General features: G+C 37.2%; 1 protein-coding gene across 2 annotated transcripts in view; it reads right to left on the bottom strand.

Annotated features, from left to right (window-relative positions):
• The window catches only part of LOC150092192 (disintegrin and metalloproteinase domain-containing protein 11-like), a 1,236,934-nt gene that overhangs the window by 773,549 nt on the left and 444,057 nt on the right, over window positions 1–19,328 (bottom strand). For both annotated transcript variants that reach the window (XM_090415260.1, XM_090415259.1), the window contains exons 17-18: window positions 15,736–15,807; window positions 2,413–2,508 (exon numbers count right to left, since the gene is read on the bottom strand). In XM_090415260.1, the coding sequence (XP_090271386.1) occupies window positions 2,413–2,508; window positions 15,736–15,807 (168 nt within the window). The remainder of the gene's footprint in view (window positions 1–2,412; window positions 2,509–15,735; window positions 15,808–19,328) is intronic.

Raw genomic sequence — 19,328 nt, 5'->3', positions numbered from 1 at the left:
GAATTTTTGATGAAGGATCTGGATTGTCGTGTATGGGCAGTTAATGAACGTGACAAAAATTTAGCCGTTTGATAAGTGGGAGAGTCAATACAATTCACAATGGTTCTTACTGGATAACCTTCTTTATGGATTTTTGGGAGGCCATATAAACGAGGAGTTCTTCTAAAATGAGTGCGCGACTTGTTCATGGTATTTTGATCCCAAATGACAACTTCGTCAAGTAACTTATTTAATTGTTTAATTTGCAAATTAGTAGGGTTATGATTGATTTCTTGATAGGTGGAGGTATCTTGCAAAAGGCAGGCTACTTTTCTCTCACAGGTAGCCTTATCCATGACAACTACAGCATTTCCTTTATCAACTTTTGAAACAGATATTTCACTATAAAAAAGTTAATAGAATTTAATGGTTAAAGTTACAACCGTAATGAAATCCAGCAGATAATTGACTCTTATGTTCCAACACTCAGGTTTCTTCAACAGACCGCAGGGTTCCAATCCCTCATATTTCAGGTATCTTAGAACCTATTGGCAGAATTTTGAAGAAGTATCATCTCATTCCCACATATTTTCATTGAACATAAAAACATTGAACATGTCAACTGCATTCTGAATGTAGATCTTATAGAACAAGTAAAATATTTCATTCATTTAGGTACAGTTTTTAGTGAAGATGACAAGTTAAATCTGAAAATAGACAACAGAATAAGTAAAGCCGACACGATGGGTAACCAGCTAAATAAATTTACATGGAATAACAGAGAAATTAGCCACAACACCAAATTAACAGTATACAAGGCAGTGTTCAAATGAGAGGTGGGTTAGAAATAAAGTACTTGATAAAAGACTAAAGATCATAGATACGAGGGTTTAGAGAAAGATCAAGTGAGTGAACTGATGACATCAATGGCACGATCATATTAACTACCTTATCAGCCATTATGGATCAAATACGCTTCGTATCCATCATATATTTCAATGTAATATCAATGATATTACAATTTTAATATACATTTCGCATCCATAATAACCTTGACGTCTATAAACGTCTTGACCGGTAGCGTGATTAAAAATTAAGATATAAAGAAAGGAAGTTGACACTGTTAGCATTCAACAATGTGTCAGCAGAGCATTACCTGAGGTGGTATGGCCACTTAAATAGAATGGTTAGCAAAACAGGTGTCAGATACCAAGATGGCAGGAAAAGAATCAGAAGACGACCAAATGCTTCTTGGATTAATTTCATCAGAAGTGCCTTGGAAACATGAAATGTTAGATATGACAATATTGAAGTGCTGAAAGTAATAGACTAATTTTGAGGAAAATTGTGGATGGAGATTAATAATGATGTAAACTTAATCATGTTGTGTTGTGTTGTGATAGTAGCCTTAACACCCCTTAAGGGATGTTCAAGCTACTATGACACCACCTATAGTACCTATCAGGAAATTGATGATGATGTGTCCAAAATTTCATTCTTAATTTTGTAACCTTACAAAATGATTACTCCAGACATCTTGATTATCTTCAGATTTCTTGTCTTGACTTGTTTATCATCTCTATTTTTTTTTAAATACTCTTTTCACTATTTCTGAGCATCAGGAAAGTGAGAAAAATATACAATAGGCTTCAGAATATTTTGACATCTTTCTGATACTTATCTTCTGTATTCTTTCTGAAAACTTCCAATGACTTTTCATTAGACAATTTTACCCATTTCTTTGCTTTCTTATATTTTACTCTAGATTCCTTAAGAGAGCTAACTTACATGATAGGAAGTTTCAATATGCTTTCTCTTTTCTTTGAATGTCTTTTAATTTTCTATGTCCATCATGAAGTTCTAATTTTTCTATCCATGCAAACAACTTAATCAGATGTCACTCTGGCTGAATCAATGGATGTTTTCTTCAGAGTCTGTCAATGAGTCCTCAGAGTTTTGTTCTTGTTTTCAAACTTTCATTTTTTTTTTCTGATATTTTTAAGTAAATTTTTCCAATCAATACAGTATCTGTTTTTTTCAGCTCAAAATTAAATATTGATCACTTACTTTCTGTTTTAAATTCTGTGTATACTCTTTCAGCTCAAACCAGTGTAGAGATATTGCTATTGACACTGAACTCAATGAGACATTTTTTTATTTCTTGTGTCTTCACTGAATGTGAATATATGAACATCATTATGTTGGAACATTGGTAGTATGACAAATCCATGCTCTGAACAGATGCATCATAATTGTTAGCTTTAATTTTTATCTCCAATTTTTCTCAAAAACATTTCTCTATGTCTGATATTCTAATATAATATAATATAATAAAACATAATATATAATAATATTTTTTAAAAAATATCATGTAAATTATTTATTGAAGAAAATCACAATAAAAATGTGAAGAGTGCTAAGAGCTAAACTTACTTTACAGTTATCACAACAAGGACCTGCTGAACATTCTGCTTCAACTCTTAATTTACAAGTTATTGGATCACAGCAAGGATCATTTTGTAAACATTCCTACATAAATCATATAAAAATAAAAGAATAAATAAAGTTTGTCTTCCTTTCTATACATGGCTACAAATTATTAATACACACACAGTTGTTGGAAGTATTGGGATATCCTAGAAACATATATAATGTAAAGAACATCCCAAACAGAGATTATGCAAATGATGTAGGATGCATATTCTTGGAAGGCATGTATGTGTATATATAAAAGAGATGTCAGTAGCATGAACTCAATTCACTGATTCTGAACTAAAATGGCATGTGTTGAAGAACATAACAACTTTGAAAATGATTACAAGTGTTCCTATCTTATATTAAGTGAGTGAATAATTATTTCTTGAACCACAATAGTTTACCTTCCTCTTTAACTAATGCCTGCAATCAAGACAAGTGAGCAAACACATTAATTGATATGTTTTGAATGTGGGAAATAATGACATTGAAAAACAGAGTGAAATTAACAATAAATTGAGCAAAAATGATGTCAAAACAAAGAGTGCAATTAATGGTAAAGGGATGAGCGGGGTTGATGGTAAACAAATGTGGGTGGGTGACTGACGATAAAAAAGCGAGAGTGATTGATAGCAAAAAAAGGATGAATGATTTGAAAACTGAGTTGTTGAAGATAAGGCATGAGATGATGTAGATGTGGAATGAAATGAAGAGAATTTTAGATATATATGGAAGAGATATCGGCACAAAAGATAAGGAAAGACACATGAATGACATTGTATAGCAATTCAATTATTAGAAGAGTGATAAAAGAAAAGATGCACAAGGTTTGTTTTCTGGGAGGTAAAATAAATAGAGTGATTCAGGGATTGGATATGAGGGGGGTAAGTGAGCAAAGAAGTTGGTGGTGGTGGTGGTGTTAGTAGGGAAAAATTACTTGACTGGGAACAAGGAGAATGTAAGATTGGATATCAAGAGGTTTTTGAGAAGGATAAAAGATAATAGAGTCATAGAAAGGTAGTCAGGGTGTTGCCCAGGTATGACAGTAATGAGATGAGGCAAAGAGCAAGAATTATAAATGATATTTTAGTGGAAATGTGTGAAGAGAAAGAAATTATAGAAGATATTGAAGGAAGAATTGAAATGTATTGGCATAAGAATGATGGAATGCATTTGAATGGTTCTGGTGTGAGTCATTTAGAGAGACTGCTTCTGAAAGGGAGATAATGAGTGCAGAGAATAAACAATAAACCTGAGCAAGTAAGAAGTAATATGAAAGAGCAGGAGAGTAAGGAAGCAGAGATTGAAGTGATACTTATGAATGAAGGAGTGAGTAGTGTAAGTATAGCAAATGAGAGAACAAGCGTGCAAGACAATCAAGGAAATGAGTAGATTCAAGATGGACAGGGGGAACACAGCATGAGAAAGGTTGATCCTCCAAGAGGATATAAATGCACGTGTAGATAAAAATGGAAGATGATGACATGGGATGTAGGGAAAACAGTTGGATTTGAAAAAGATGATGCTGAGATAAGTAAGGAGAAAAAGAAATGGCTCGAGGAAGGTATGAAGAAGTTGAAGTTATGAAGAAGTTTCCCAAATATCACCAATATGTGGTATCCAGGAAACTTGTTATATGTGTAAGAATGAGCTGTTATGTTTGTATACGACTGCTAGAACTATCAGAAACAAAGGAAAGGAAAAAGTTGCATTGATTGATTTCATTCACCAAAAAATTGTTGGAATAAGAGAGACATGGCTGGATGAGGATGACATCCTGACAGGAATAGAGATCAAAGGGTATGATATATTTTATTATTATTATTATTACATTTTATGAAGACAGTAAGGATTAAAAGTGAGGGAAACTATTGATGACAGAAAAGGAGTTATGATGCAAGGGAGGAAATAGCAGTAGGGATTTCGAGGCAGTATTTTGTGAGATTAGGTGAATAGAATGAAATGTTTATTTGATGTTGCTATAGACCTGGTATTGTGGAGAGTAGTGACAAGGAAAGGTATAAGCAAATTAGCCAAGCAAATAGTAAAAAGTTGATTTGATTGTGGCAATAGAGATTAGAAAGATGGCAACCGGAAGTAAAGAAAATGAGTTTCTTGAGTTTTTGAGGGACAACTACCTCAAACAGTATGTAACAGATGACATATGAGGATTGAGGGTCCTTAATTTCATCATCTCATCAGAGGATGTTATTATAAATGAGCTGTCAAATCTCCCTCCAGGTGAATATGAATGAAAGCAACCATGCAGTAATCACCTGGGTGGTGGTCAACCATGTGAGGACTTCTGTGAGAAAAGAGTATATTTGGAACTACAAGGCTGGTGAAATTATGAGAACCTCAGGACTCAGCTTGCAGGTGTCGTTAGGTGGAAAGGAGATCAATGCTGCTTGGGTGATATTCAAGAACTATCTACAAGAAGCAATGTCTAAATGTATTCCAAAGGTCAGAAGGTTAAATAAAGCAGGTTTGAAATTAATGCTTAATCTCTTCATTCATTGTATGAATGAAGAGATTAAGCATGCAATACAGAGAAAAAAGGCATTATGGAGGTAACATAAGAGGAGTGGAAATAATCAATTCTATGCATAATACAAAGAATAGGCAAGGATGGTGACTCAGTTGGTAAGGGTAGCAAAAGATCAGTATGAGCATCAATTAGTAATCAAGCCAAAAAAAAAAAAAAAATCCTAAGCAGTTCTTTCAATATGTAGCCAAAAAAAAAGGAAAAAAAAAGAACGATTATGAAGGATGACATTGATTAGAGAAAATGGTATAAGAATGACTGCTGTGGAGGATATAGTTAAGATAGTTAATGAGCAGTTCATACAGGTCTTTCATCCTTGTGAATGTGACATCTTGAGAGCAGTGAATGATGAGGGGCAGAGATTGACTGTGAGTGAAGAAGACATATATGAGAAATTAAGCAAAGTGTTAATAAGGTGATGCGACTTGATGATATATCACTGTGTATTTTGAAGGAATGTGCCAGGGAATTGACAATACATTGATATATTTGTTTAATATGAGTCTTATAATACAGTTGTTTGAAGATGATGCAAAGTTGGAATGAACTATGAGAAGAAGAGCAGATATTGTAGCCTTTGAAGAAGACTTGAATAGACTGAGTGAATGGGCACAGGGATGGGGATGACAGTTCAAGCAAAATATAAGATTTTAAAATTTCTAAACCAATGGGATGTAGAATTTACTCTTGGTGGGGATATATTGTTGGAGGTGGAGGAAATAAGAGATTGTCGGATGATGGTGGATAAGGATATAAAATTTAGACGACATATTGCCAAAAATGTGAGGAAAACACAACAAATTTTACCAATGATGTGCAAGACTGACCTGTAGAAGCAAAGAGATTATGGTTCCATTGTAAAAGGCTCAGATTAAGCTACATATATGGACTACTGTGTGCAGATTTGGTCACCTGGTTTTCAAAAGGATGAAAAGATGTTTGAGAGGGTCCAGAGGCGACTGATTAAAATAGTTTCTGATTTCTGAAATGTTGAATAATTTTGACAGGATTAATGTTGAAGAGGTTTTTCATAAATTGGTGGGAGATTGGGTGAGAACAAGAGGTCACCCTGGGAAGCTGTATAAGGAGGGTGTGAGCAAGGGAGTGAGAAGCAGGCTTTTTGTATGAAGAGTTCTCAATGATTGGAATGAATGTATTGCCTGAGAGCATGGTGCCTGCAGAGAATTTGAATGTGTTTAAGGCATGGTATGATGAGCTGTGATTCTATGGGGTCTTAGAATAATAATAATATTGTTGTCCATGGATCTTCCCTCCCCTCACTGATGTTCTTGTAAGAAAGAAGAAATATATAGGACTTGATAAATTCTATTATTCTATACATGTGATACTATTTTTAGAAATATATTATGACTTGATGTATATGAGTCAAGAGTAAATATGAATGAAAGGATGCAGAAGAACTGAGCAAAAGATTATTTAATTAAAAATATGAATACAAATGTGTGTCTAGTCAAACTTTGAGTGTGTGTGTGTGGGGGGGTATATATATATATATATATATATATATATACACACACATACACAGCTGTCAGGCCAGTGAAACCTTTATCAAGAGGACCAATAAAAGGCAAATACATAGCTTGGAAAGACATCAACAGACAGCCATGGCACTCACATTAATAAGATGTAGAACCTCCATTCACTGCAATTAGTGCAGCAATCCTACAGGGCATACTTTCCACAAATGCACAATAGATTAATGGGAATTTTTGACCATTCTTCCTGTAGGTATGCAGGTAACAAGGTCCTGGAATGTTGTGGGGAAGATGTCCCTTGACCTCACCCAACACTACAGATGTTCAATATAGTTGAAATCAGGGCTCTGTGGTAAGCGAACAATAGCAATCATTGGAATTTTGGACCATTCTTCCTGTAGGCACGTAATGAGGTCCTAGACTCTTGTGGGACAGACGCCCCTTGACTTCACCCGGCACTCCAGTTCATCCCCAAGATGTTCAACAGGATTGAGATCAGGGCTCTGTAGAGGCCAGTCGAATGTGGTGATGTTTGTGTCCACAAACCATGCAGTTGCAGCAGTAGTCTTATAACACAATGTCATAATAGTTGTCTTGCTGAAAAAGTCAATGGTCAGTTCCACAGAAATGCCAGAAAGTAAGAAGCATTGCATTGTCCAGGATATTCATATGCCTCTTGGAGTTCAGTGTCTATGGCACCACAAACAGAGGTCTAAGGCCAAATCAGGAAATACAGGAAAATACTATCACACTGCCAACTCTGAATTTCATAGTTGGGATTATACACTCTAGTAAGAGACTTTACCAGGGATGCAACACACCTACACCCGTCCATCTGCTCGGTAGAGGGTATAGCATGACTCATCACACCATAACACAACTTGCCAAGCTTGCACATCCCACTGTACACACTCTTTACACCACTGAAGATGATGCTACATGTTGCTTCAGGTATGGGACCTGAATACTGGGGTCCTACCATGGAAATCCATGTTGTGGGCCTCAGTTCTGAATGTGCAAAATCTAAACAAAAGTGCAGATTTGTATTCCAGTCGAGGTCAGGAATTTTGCATTCAATGTGTTGGTTGAGGAATAGTAGGTTTTATATATTATCATTTGTAGACCCTCTAGTCACGTTTGATGAGTGTGATGGTTCGTCCACTCTGTGTAGCACTTGCAGTTGACTCTCTGTGCTTCTATCCCAGTATGGTATTACTGATTGTTGACCTGGGTTGACCCAATTTTCAACAATTTGCCAAACAGACAGGCCAACAACATGGCATCCTGTCACAATGCCTCGTTCAAACTCCATCAGTTCCTTTATCATAGCCATTTTATCCAGACACAGTTGCACTTACATGTGAGCAACATATCACTCCAATTTATACTAGCTACGAATACATGACTCATTACATGGCATGATGCACCTTGCCGATAGGAGTGTCAGCTGACTTCTTTTCAAATATTGTATGTATGTGTGTGTATACATATCAACACATATATATATATATATATATATGTCAATAGTGTTTTTGAGATAGAAGCATGGTGAAGAATAATAGCTACATCATTTGGCATTACCTCTCAAGAATGAGGGGTAGATTACATTTAATTTATTATTATTTGATGTGTGATATCAAGCTTTCCAATGAAGAGAAAAGATAGTTCACGTAGGATGCTCTGCAAGAGACTTTACTTTTAGGGCATAGGTTAAGAGACAACCGTTTCCATCTAAGTGATAGAACCAGTTCATTTACTTCAAAATAAAGACTCTGAATGTTTGGTGCAAAAAGCAATAGTAGCTATCTGTGTAACTTGATGACGTGTAGGATCCAACCATCAAAGGCTATTCTGCCTTGATGAACCATGGATTTGAAACCCATAATAAAGCTTTAAACGTATAAGTGCATGACAAAGGTAGAGCAAGGAACATCGATCAGCACCCTATTCTGTAGAGGACAAAGTGCGAAGGAGATTCTTTTTATTTGTTGTTCCTAAGATGATAAATGTGTGTATAAAGAATATAAGCTTTCTGTCAAAAATGCGTCCCAAGAACTTGGTCTCTGGTGCTCTATTGTAATAATACTTTGTCCTATTCTTAAATCATAATCTTAGTGAAGAATATGTTTTCAGTAAAAGTGTACACAGATACTTTTTTTTTGGCTGTAAACCTGAACCCATTACTAAGAGCCCATGAAGAGACACAATTAACTGCTTGCTAAAGTTGTCTTTCAATTAGCATCATATATCAGGAGTGACAGTAAATTGTGAAATGATCGATAGCAAAGAGTTTCACAGTTAAGACAGAGCCTTGAGGAACACCTTCTTCTTCATGATATGGCTAAGATAATGTGCCTCCCACTCAGTCTTATTATTATTATTATTATTAAACAAGACCTCATGGAGTCAAAGACTCATCTAGGAGGTCCTTTTATCTCACACACACATCTCATCATACCATGCCTTAAACACATTCAAACTCCCTACAGACACCACACTCTCAGGCAAGGCATTCCAATCACTCACAACTCTGCACGAAAAAAAACCTGCCTCTCATTCCCCTACTCACACCCTCTTTATACAGTTTCCAGGGATGACCTCTGGTTCTCCCCTGATCTCCCACTATTCTCTGTAGAACTTCTCCACCACTGATCCTATAACAACCCCTTACCAACTTGTAGGTCTCTATCATATCTCCCCTCTTCCTTCTCTCCACCAGACTCTGCAAATTACATCTTTTCAATCTTTCCTCATACTTGACATTCCAGAGGTCAGAAACTACCTTAGTCAGTCGCCTTTGGACCCTTTCCAACATCTCTTCATCCTTCTGAAAACCAGGTGACCAAATCTGGGCACAATAGTCCATGTGTGGCCTAATCAAAGCCTTATACAATGGAACAAGAATTTCCCTACTTCTACACATCAGTGTCCTCTGCATCATTCCCAGAAGTCTCTGTGTTGGCTTCACAATTTTGGCGATGTGTCCCCTAAATTTTAGATCCTTATCCACTATCACCCCCAGATCTCTTATTTCCTCTACTTCCAACAATATATTCTCACCAAGCATAAATTCTGCATCCCATCTTTGTTCTCCAAATTTTAAAACCTTACATTTTGCAACATTGAACTCACATCCCCATTTCCATGCCCAATCATTCAATTTATTCAAGTCTTCTTGCAAGGCCACAACATCTTCACTACTCTTTATGGTTTGTCCCAACTTTGCATCATCTGCAAACAACTGAATATCTCCATCCAAATCTTCGCCAATATCATTAATATACAAGTTAAATAGTAATGGCCCTAAAACAGACCCCTGAGGCACTCTTCTAGTGACTTTCCTTTTCCTGGATATTGCACCCCCTTGGAAGACTTGGCTGGGCAGAAAGTTTTTAATAAAAACAAAGAAGTGTCTCCTCAGACCAAGATTAAAGAGGTCTTTTAATATGTCATATCTCCAAGCTTTTTCCACATCAAACAAGAATGAAACCAGATGTTCTCATTTCAGAAAAGTCTTTTAAACATGTTTCTAAGTGGACCAAATGTTGATCAGTGTCTACAAAAGTCACACTGCATGTCAGAAAGAAGTTTGTTTCTTTTTAAATACTAGAGAAGCCTCACATTTACAATTTTTTTCCAATTTTTTCAAAGACAGCTGATCAGATAAGTAGTTTGAAAACTGTTTGCTTGTCTTGGACCCATTCCTGGTTTGGGATGGAAATGAGACCTGATTTATGCCAAGAATCCAGAAACTCTTCCTCTGTAAGTATTCTGTTGTATGGTAAGAGAAGAAAATCCATAGAAGATGATGGTATCATCACATAATTGATATCATCAGGACCTTCTCCATTGGGGTGAGATAATAAAAAGAGTTATTGTTTAGTTCCTCCTTATATGGCTGATTGCACAGCTCTAGTGCATTGGTAAAAAAAAAGAGTTTAGCTGCTGTTTCTCTTGTTGCTCTTTCAATCTTAAAAATTCAAGAGGATAGAAAGCCATTGCTGAGATTATCGAAAAATATCTCCCAAAGTGTCTAAAATAGCTTTAGGATCACCAACAACACATTCGTTACGATTGAAGGTATATAAATGGCATTCTATATCTACCTTTCATTTTCTGGATTTTATCCCGCACAATTTTTATACTAGTTGTTTGATAATAGTTTATGTAAATTGGATCCAAGATTGTATTTGATTCTGACATATCACATAATATGCTTTGGCCCAAACACATTTAAAGGCTATTAGATTTGAGGTGAGGTATCTACATAATATACTCCATACTCTGTCTAGATCTTTTTTTGGCTGCTTCACACTTTGGATTACATCATAGTTTTGGACAGAGTAGAAATTGAGATTATGTTATCATTATTATTTTTATTATTAATATTTAAAAAAAAAATTATTATTATTATTATTACATGACACCTTCAGAGAGTTCAAAGACTCATCAAGGGAAGGCATCTTCTTCACCACTCAATTCCCCAACTACAATGAACCGTAACTACAATCATCATCTACACCAACGGCATCTACCACCACCACTAGTATTTTCACAGACAATCACAAACATCCATGCCAAGAGCGGGATTCGAACCCACAGCCTTTTGGCTGGATAGCGGAAATGCTAACCACTAGGCCAAACAGGACAGCAATTATGTTTTTGGAATTGCTGTTGTTGCTGCCTGGACAATACAATCTGTGATATACTTCACTGCTTCATTAATAGGTGTTTGACTGACTGCTTCAGCATTAAATTATGCAAGATGGAAAAAAGTATTCCAGCCAGCCTAGTCCAATTTTCTCTTGCGCATCTATGTAGAGAATATGGGTCCTTTGAAGATCTACTGAAAATTACAGGAAAACAATCATTTCCATACATGTTGTCTTCCACATCCCAAATGTGCAGTGAAAAGCTGTCAGGGAAATAAGAGGGGGGGGGGGGAGACTGTAAGATATATTGCATAATATGAGCAGGAAGGCATATGGAAAAGAGTGGTATTGACTATATTATTAAGAAGAGAGAGAGAGGTCATGGTTGTTTGGCATTCGTTCAATGATATAACTTTGATCATTTGTATTGGCACTACTCCAAAAAGCATTGTGCCCATTCAACCATACAAGTAAAGCAAAGAATACGAGAAGAAAAGCAAAGGAGGAAGAATGAAAAGGGCCAGTACCATCCCTAGATTTTGAAAACTGGATTGCAAGAAATTGATGAAATCAGAGATTTGGAGATGACTGCAAGCAGGATTACAGTTCATGGGACATTTTACAAAAGTGAAGGGGGGAAAAAAAAGTATGAAAGGAGCCTTTGTAGCTTACAGCTTAGTCAGAAATGATAAGGCCCATAAGGCCAGCAGCTCATCTTGGGGTGGTAGCATTAGCATAGATCACAATAACTATCACACCTTGTCTTGAATACATCTAAGATATGAAGAACCTTGGCATAGCAGTAGCGAGAAATAACATAAAAAGTATCTAAATAAAATTATTCTTTTAGCATAATTTTGCTTGACAGACAATATAAATGAGGACTTTTCAAGGCCCATGTTTATTTTTATTATTATTTCCCAAGACCTCATGGAGTCAAAGACTCATCTGAGAGGTCCTTTTATCACACACACAGCTCATCATACCGTGTCTTAAACACACTCAAACTCCTTGCAGACACCACACTCTCAGGCAAAGCATTCCAATCATTCACAACTCTGCACGAAAAAATCCTGCCTCTCACTCCCCTACTCACACCCTCTTTATACAGTTTCCAGGGATGACCTCTGGTTCTCCCCTGATCTCCCACTATTCGCTGTAGAACTTCTCCATCACTGATCTTATAACAACCCCTTACCAACTTGTAGGGATCTATCATATCTCCCCTCTTCCTTCTCTCCACCAGACTCTGCAAATTACATCTTCTCAATCTTTCCTCATACTTGACATTCCAGAGGTCAGAAACTACCTTAGTCAGTCGCCTTTGGACCCTTTCCAACATCTCTTCATCCTTCTGAAAACCAGGTGACCAAATCTGGGCACAATAGTCCATGTGTGGCCTAATCAAAGCCTTATACAATGGAACAAGAATCTCCCTATTTCTACACGTCAGTGTCCTCTGCATCATTCCCAGAAGTCTTTGTGTTGGCTTCACAATTTTGGCGATGTGTCCCCTAAGTTTTAGATCCTTATCCACTATCACCCCCAGATCTCTTATTTCCTCTACCTCCAACAATATATTCTCACCAAGCATAAATTCTGCATCCCATCTTTGTTTTCCAAATTTTAAAACCTTATATTTTGCAACATTGAACTCGCATCCCCATTTGCTTGCCAAATCATTCAATTTATTCAAGTCTTCTTGCAAGGCCACAACATCTTCACTACTCTTTATGGTTTGTCCCAACTTTGCATCATCTGCAAACAACTGAATATCTCCATCCAAATCTTCGCCAATATCATTAATATACAAGTTAAATAGTAATGGCCTTAAAACAGACCCCTGAGGCACTCCGCTAGTGACTTTCCTGGATATCGCACCCCCATACACAACTTGTTGATACCTATCAGATAGCCAGTCTCCAATCCAATGCACTAATCTAATGTCCAACCCCATCTGCTCTAGTTTGACTGTCAACTTATCATGAGGTACTCTATCAAAAGCATTTGAGAAATCCAAGTATATTACTGTGTATCCTTCTTCTCTGTCCAAGGAAGCAGTCACTTTATTGTAATAAGTAAGTAATTACTAAAACATGACCTCCCTTTAGCAAATCCATGCTGTCCATCACAGATTATACCATTGTTGTCAACCCAACTCTGGATCCTAGTTCTCACAAGCTTCTCCAACAACTTAACCACAACACCTGACACACAGATAGGACTATAGTTTGATGCTTGAGTTCGATCACCTCCTTTATGAAGTGGCACAATCTTGCCCTCCTTCCACTCCTTAGGAACTAGACTGAGTGCAAGACTCGTATTAAAAAAATATGTCAAGGCAGGTGTCAACTCTCTGGCACATTCCTTCAGAATACATGGTGATATATTATCAAGTCCCACAGCTTTATTTACATCTAGTTTAATCAACTCCCCAAACACCTCTTGCTCACTTACAGTCAGTCTCTCCTCCCCGTCATCAACTGCTCTCAATCTCTCCATGAAGTCACATTCACAAGATTGAAAGATCTTTATGAACTGCTCATTAAGTATCTCCACCACACATTCTGCAACAGCTGTCTTTATACCATTTTCTCCAATCAATGTCATCCTTCCATCCTTCATCATTCTTTCTTTTGCTGGTTATATATTGAAAGAACTCCCTAGGATTCTTTTTGGCTTCTTTAGCTAACTGCTGTTCATACCTCTCTTTAGCTACTCTCACCAACCAAGTCACCCTCCTTACCTGGTCTTTGTACACCTCATGAAATTGGTTACTTCCACTTCTCTTACGCTGCCTCCACAATGCCCTTTTTCTCTGTATCACATGCATGCTTAATCTCTTTATTCATCCATCTCACACCTACCTTATTTAACCTTCTCACCCTTGGAATACATTTAGACATCGCATCTACTAAATAGTTTTTGAAAATCCCCCAAGCTGCATTGATCTCTTTTCCAGTTAACCCCTCATTCCATGCTACATGCAATGAGGAGTTAGCTTCCCGCAAGCTGTCTCCTGAGCTCTTCATAATCACCCCCTCCCCTTGTAGTTCCACATATACCCTTTTTTCACAGGGGTCCTTGCACTGCTGGCAACCACCCAGGTAATCACCTCATGGTCACTTTCACCAATTGGTGGATAATTTGACACCTCATTTATAATTACATCCTCTGATGAGATGACCAAATCCAAGACCCTTAATCCTCGTGTGCCATCTGTTACATACTGTCTGAAGTAGTTATCCCTCAAAAACTCAAGAAACTCATTTTCTTTACTTCCAGTTGCTATCTCTTCATTCCAGTCTATATTCGATAATTAAAATCACCCATAATGATCACCCTTTTCTTATTTGCTTGGCTTATTTGACTATACATTTCGCTATCACCACCATCCACATTACCAGGTCCATAACAACATCCCACCAAGTATATGATTCTATTCACCTCTATCTCACACCATACTGCCTCAAAACCACTGGCCCTATTTCCCTCTTGCATCTCTACTTTGTATGGACATAACGCTTTCTCTATCATCAATAGTGCTCCCCCCCTCCCTTTTTACCCCTTCTATCCTCACGAAACATATCATACCCATCCATCTCTATTCCTGTCAGGATGTCGTCCTCATATAACTATGTCTCACTTATTCCGACAATCTTTGGGTGAACAGACACAATTAGTGCAACCATTTCATCCGCCTTGTTTCTTATACTTCTAGCATTGGTATACAAACACGACAGCTCATTTCTGGATCTACAGCTAGTTCCATTGATACCACTCACTCGATGTGATCTCTCCATGCTGGACTGGGGCCATTTCCCTTTCTGCTTCTTCATTTTAGAACCCTTTTCAATTTCATCTGTTTCCTCTTGATCCCTGGTCATCCCATTTCTTTCCTGCCTACACATGCTCTCACCTCCTCTTGGAGCATCCACCTTTCTCATGCTGTGTACCCCTGTCCACCCTGAGCCTCCCTGTTTCCCTGCTCCTCTTGCACACCCATTCTCTCATTTTCCGTATTCATACCACTGACTTCCCTCTTCATTTCCACTTCTTCAATCTCTCCTGCTCTTCCACTCATTCCCCTCTCGATCTGATTCATTCTCTCCATTCACTTCTCTACCTTCCAGCAGCAGTCTCTCCGAGCAACTCACACCATAGCCACTCAAATGCAGTCCATCACTCCCATACAGCCTACTTCATCAATCAAACTCATTCCACACATTCCACAATTTTTGTTCTGTCAATTTTCAAGTTATTTGGTTACCATATCTTCTATTCTAATTCTTTTCCACCCAAAGTCCAGGGTTAGCAGTAACACAGTTGTTAATATTGTTCTGTAACTGCACCTACTCTTGGACTGGCTCTTCTATTTTTTTGGAGAAAAACAAAATAAAAGCCTTTGCATCTAAGATTGACAACATTAGACTAAAAGAGGCCTAATAAAACTCATTCATTACATACAGGAATTGAACCTGTTTCAAAAGCAAAGGATATGATTTTTTTTATAAGATTTGTTTGATAATAAAGAACATTTAAATGTAAACTGATAAAGATGTTATTTATAAATATAGCAAATATCTACCTCAATACTACCACAGTCACACTGCTCTCCTTCTTCTATAACTCCATTACCACAAGTACGAAAATCTTCAAGCTAAAAAAAAAATAATAATAATAATTTTAAAAAATATGCAGCAAGTAGAAGGAAGAATGATTATAGTAAGATTATGTTAATGGATGAAAATGGTGGAATGAAATTTTATAATGTAATTGCTTTAGAGGATTGGACATAGTTGAACAATGCAGTGAACAATTTGTGTTTTATCCTTATCAGTGTAAAATCATGAGAAACTCAAGTGCACGGGAAATACGAGAAGATGGCTAAACTGTATGTGAGAAATTAAATATGCTTGATGTCACTAACGCAATAGGGTTTGATGATATATCACCATATGCTTCCAGGGAGTTGGCAGAATCAGTGCCTGTTTAATAAGAGCTTACAACAGCACAGGTTCAGAATATTTAGATAGGTCAATCTAGATATTCGGAATTGTGGTTAAGGTAGTGGAGAGATTGGTGAGAACTAGGATACAGAAATGGGCTGATAATAGCAGTATTCTTTGTAGTTGTCAGTACGGGTTTGTTAAAAGGAGATCATGTTTTACTAACTTACTTATGTAGTATAACACGGTGACAAATGATTTGGGCATGGGAATAAATAGATAATGGTATACTTAGATTTCGCAAAATCTAAGTATACCACTATCTATTCATCTCCCATGCTTCTGATAGACTGCCAAATGACAAGCTATTAAATAAATTGAAATGAATCAGATTGGATAATCAGACTAGTGAGTTGGATCTGTGACCGGCTTTCAGATAGGTATCAGAGAGTAGTATATATGGGAGTGCAGTATCCTGAAAGAGGAAAGTCACTAGTAGTGTGCTGCCCGAGTCTTTATTGGAGCCATTGTTGTTTAACTTGTCTATTAACAACTGTTAGCAGATGATGCAAAATTGGGTAAAACTATTGAGAGTAAAGCAGATGTTATAGCATTACTGGAGGATCTGAAATTCTATGATGAATCGGCACATAAGAGGAACTATCAGTTCGCTGTAGTAAAGTATAAGGTTTTGAAATTTGGTAAACAACGATAGGATGCTAAGTATACACTTGGTGGGAAACTTTAAAGGTGGCAGATGAGATGACAGATGTGGGAGTGGTGGTGGTGGTGGTGGTGGACAAAGACCTGAAGTTAGGGGCCCACATTGCACAAGTTGTGAAGTCATCACATTGGATAATGGCAATGATGCCGAGGACTTTGATATAGAAATAAAGAGGTTATGATTCTATTGTATAACGCCTTGATCAGGTCTCATATGGATTATTATTCATTGATTTGGTCATCAGGTTTCATGGTGATGAGAATATAAGAGAAAGTGTCCAGAGAAGATTCACAAGGATGATAAATGGTCTTTAGAATGTGCAGTATGAAGACAGATTGAAAGAATGTAAATTGCAAAGCCTTATAAACAGGAGGAGGAGGAAGATATGATTGAGACATATAAGTTAGTCAAGGGTTGTTATCAGATTAACATGAAACACATTTTTCATAGAATAGGAGAGAGGAGTAGAACAAGAGGCCATCCTTGAAAAGTGTATAAGGAAGGTGTGAGCAGAGGAGCGAGAAGTTAAGTTCTTTACATGGAGAGTGGTTGGTGAGTGGAATGCATTGTCTGAGATTGTTTCGAATCGACACATTGTATCAGCTTATAGCACAGCTGTATGAGCTTAATGTGTAATAGTGTGTACCTCCCACAATAAGTCTGACTCTATGGGGACCACATGTTAATAATATTCATAATAAAATCAAAACAAACAGCAAAATGTCTTTATTGAACTGTATATTCAATGAACAGCATAAAAAGATTAGAAATCAGCATCCTACCAAATAATATTAAGGCTGAAATTGTGCTAAAGTAATGTAAAAAAACTATGCTTATTACAGAAGCAAAGTTCCAACTAGGTTGGCAAAGTGGATAGTATATATACTCTCCAGTGAGCAGGCTGTGGGTTCAAATTCAATAATGGCCATGTTTATAAATGGTATTCCAGTGTTGTTCCTTGCAAGAGAATGGAGGTGGGTGGAGAGCTTTGACACCAAATTAAAATCTGAAAAAGAACACTTCATTCTACTGTTTATCAGGACTCTCAACAATTTCAAACCATGTCAAGAAACGATTAAATTATCAAATGAAAACAAAATATAAACATCAGAGACAATGACAACAACAATATCAATGCTTTTAATACAGCACTCCACTGCTGAACAGGCACTTGGGAGAGTGTTACCCTTTTCATCCAGAAGAGTTCAGAAGGATTAGCAGTGTGCCCAAAATCAGCGAAGAAATCCCTTTAGGAGATATGATAGAAACATTATCACAAATTCAATCACAACTACTTCTGCACACAACATCTATTGGAGGTACCAATCGTCTTCCCCCCCCCACACACACACAGAAAACACCAAAATACTCTCAAGGACTAATATCAGAGTGGGATCTCCTCAATGTACCAGACAAAGAGTCTGGTACTCCCAAAATGAAAGATCAAGCAGTGATAGCCATGAGGAGACCATCCCTATGTATAAAGCATTCTCCTCATGGCTGTTAATCCCTGATCTTTCTTCTTCTTCTTAGTTTCAATTACTTTTAAGTTATTTTCTTCTGTGCTTATTTCTCTCCTTTTGTTTTAATTAATTTTGCCCAGACATGTCACTGATGTTACAGATTTTCTGCATTTTATCAACTGCAGTTCACACACATAAACAGGAAACAACAACATGTTATTTAGAATGGCAAGGGCGAGAATTTCTCAAGCTGCAAACGTCGTTTTGATGTTTGAACTATTTAGGAATTCAGTATCAGTAATGTTCTGAGAAAATTTTGTGTAATTTGAAGTAGATTAGCAAGTACCCCCCTCAAAATGACAGTAAGAAACCAAAACAGTACAAACCAAGCACAAAGTGTGCATCATTCATCATTTCTCTCACCCAGAAAAAACTACTCCCCATTCCAATGAAGTTTATACCTTAAATTCTCAAGGAAAGTTGAAAACGAAAGTAAAAAATGGAACACACAAGAAAGCAAAGAAAAAACAAACAAGAAACCTAAAGATAAGTATGTATATTATTATTCAGGCCTCCATGGTGTCAAAAGACGCATCGTGGGAGGTCCTCCCTAAGAAACACAAAGTCTATCAAGACTCATCGAGTGAAGGTCCCCTCACCCCCCGAGAAACACAAAGTGTATCATACCACTCCTTAAACTCACTGACCATTCTCACTCTCACCACTCCATCAGGCAATGCATTCCATGGTTCAACCACCCTCCATGCAAAGAAACCACTCCTCACCCTCATGCAAACAGTTTCCTTTCATAACTTCCAGGGATGGCCTCTTGTCATCACTCCTTCCCGCTGTTCAACCAAGCGAAAGAACTCCCCAGTGTCAACCCTGTAACAGCCTGTCAACAGTTTAAAAGTCTCAATCATATCATCTCTCCTTCTATCCACCAAACTCTGCAGTCCACATTGCCTCAGCCGATCCTCATGACTAACATAGTACAGTCCTGAAACCATCTTTGTTATCCGCCTTTGTACCCTTTCCACAGTTA

This window comes from Typopeltis vanoorti, unplaced genomic scaffold (assembly GCF_054136105.1).
Source record: "Typopeltis vanoorti isolate ZY-2024b unplaced genomic scaffold, IOZ_Tvanoo_1.0 HiC_scaffold_24, whole genome shotgun sequence".
In the NCBI taxonomy this organism is placed as follows: domain Eukaryota; kingdom Metazoa; phylum Arthropoda; class Arachnida; order Uropygi; family Thelyphonidae; genus Typopeltis; species Typopeltis vanoorti.
This window is presented reverse-complemented; position numbering and strand designations above follow the sequence as displayed.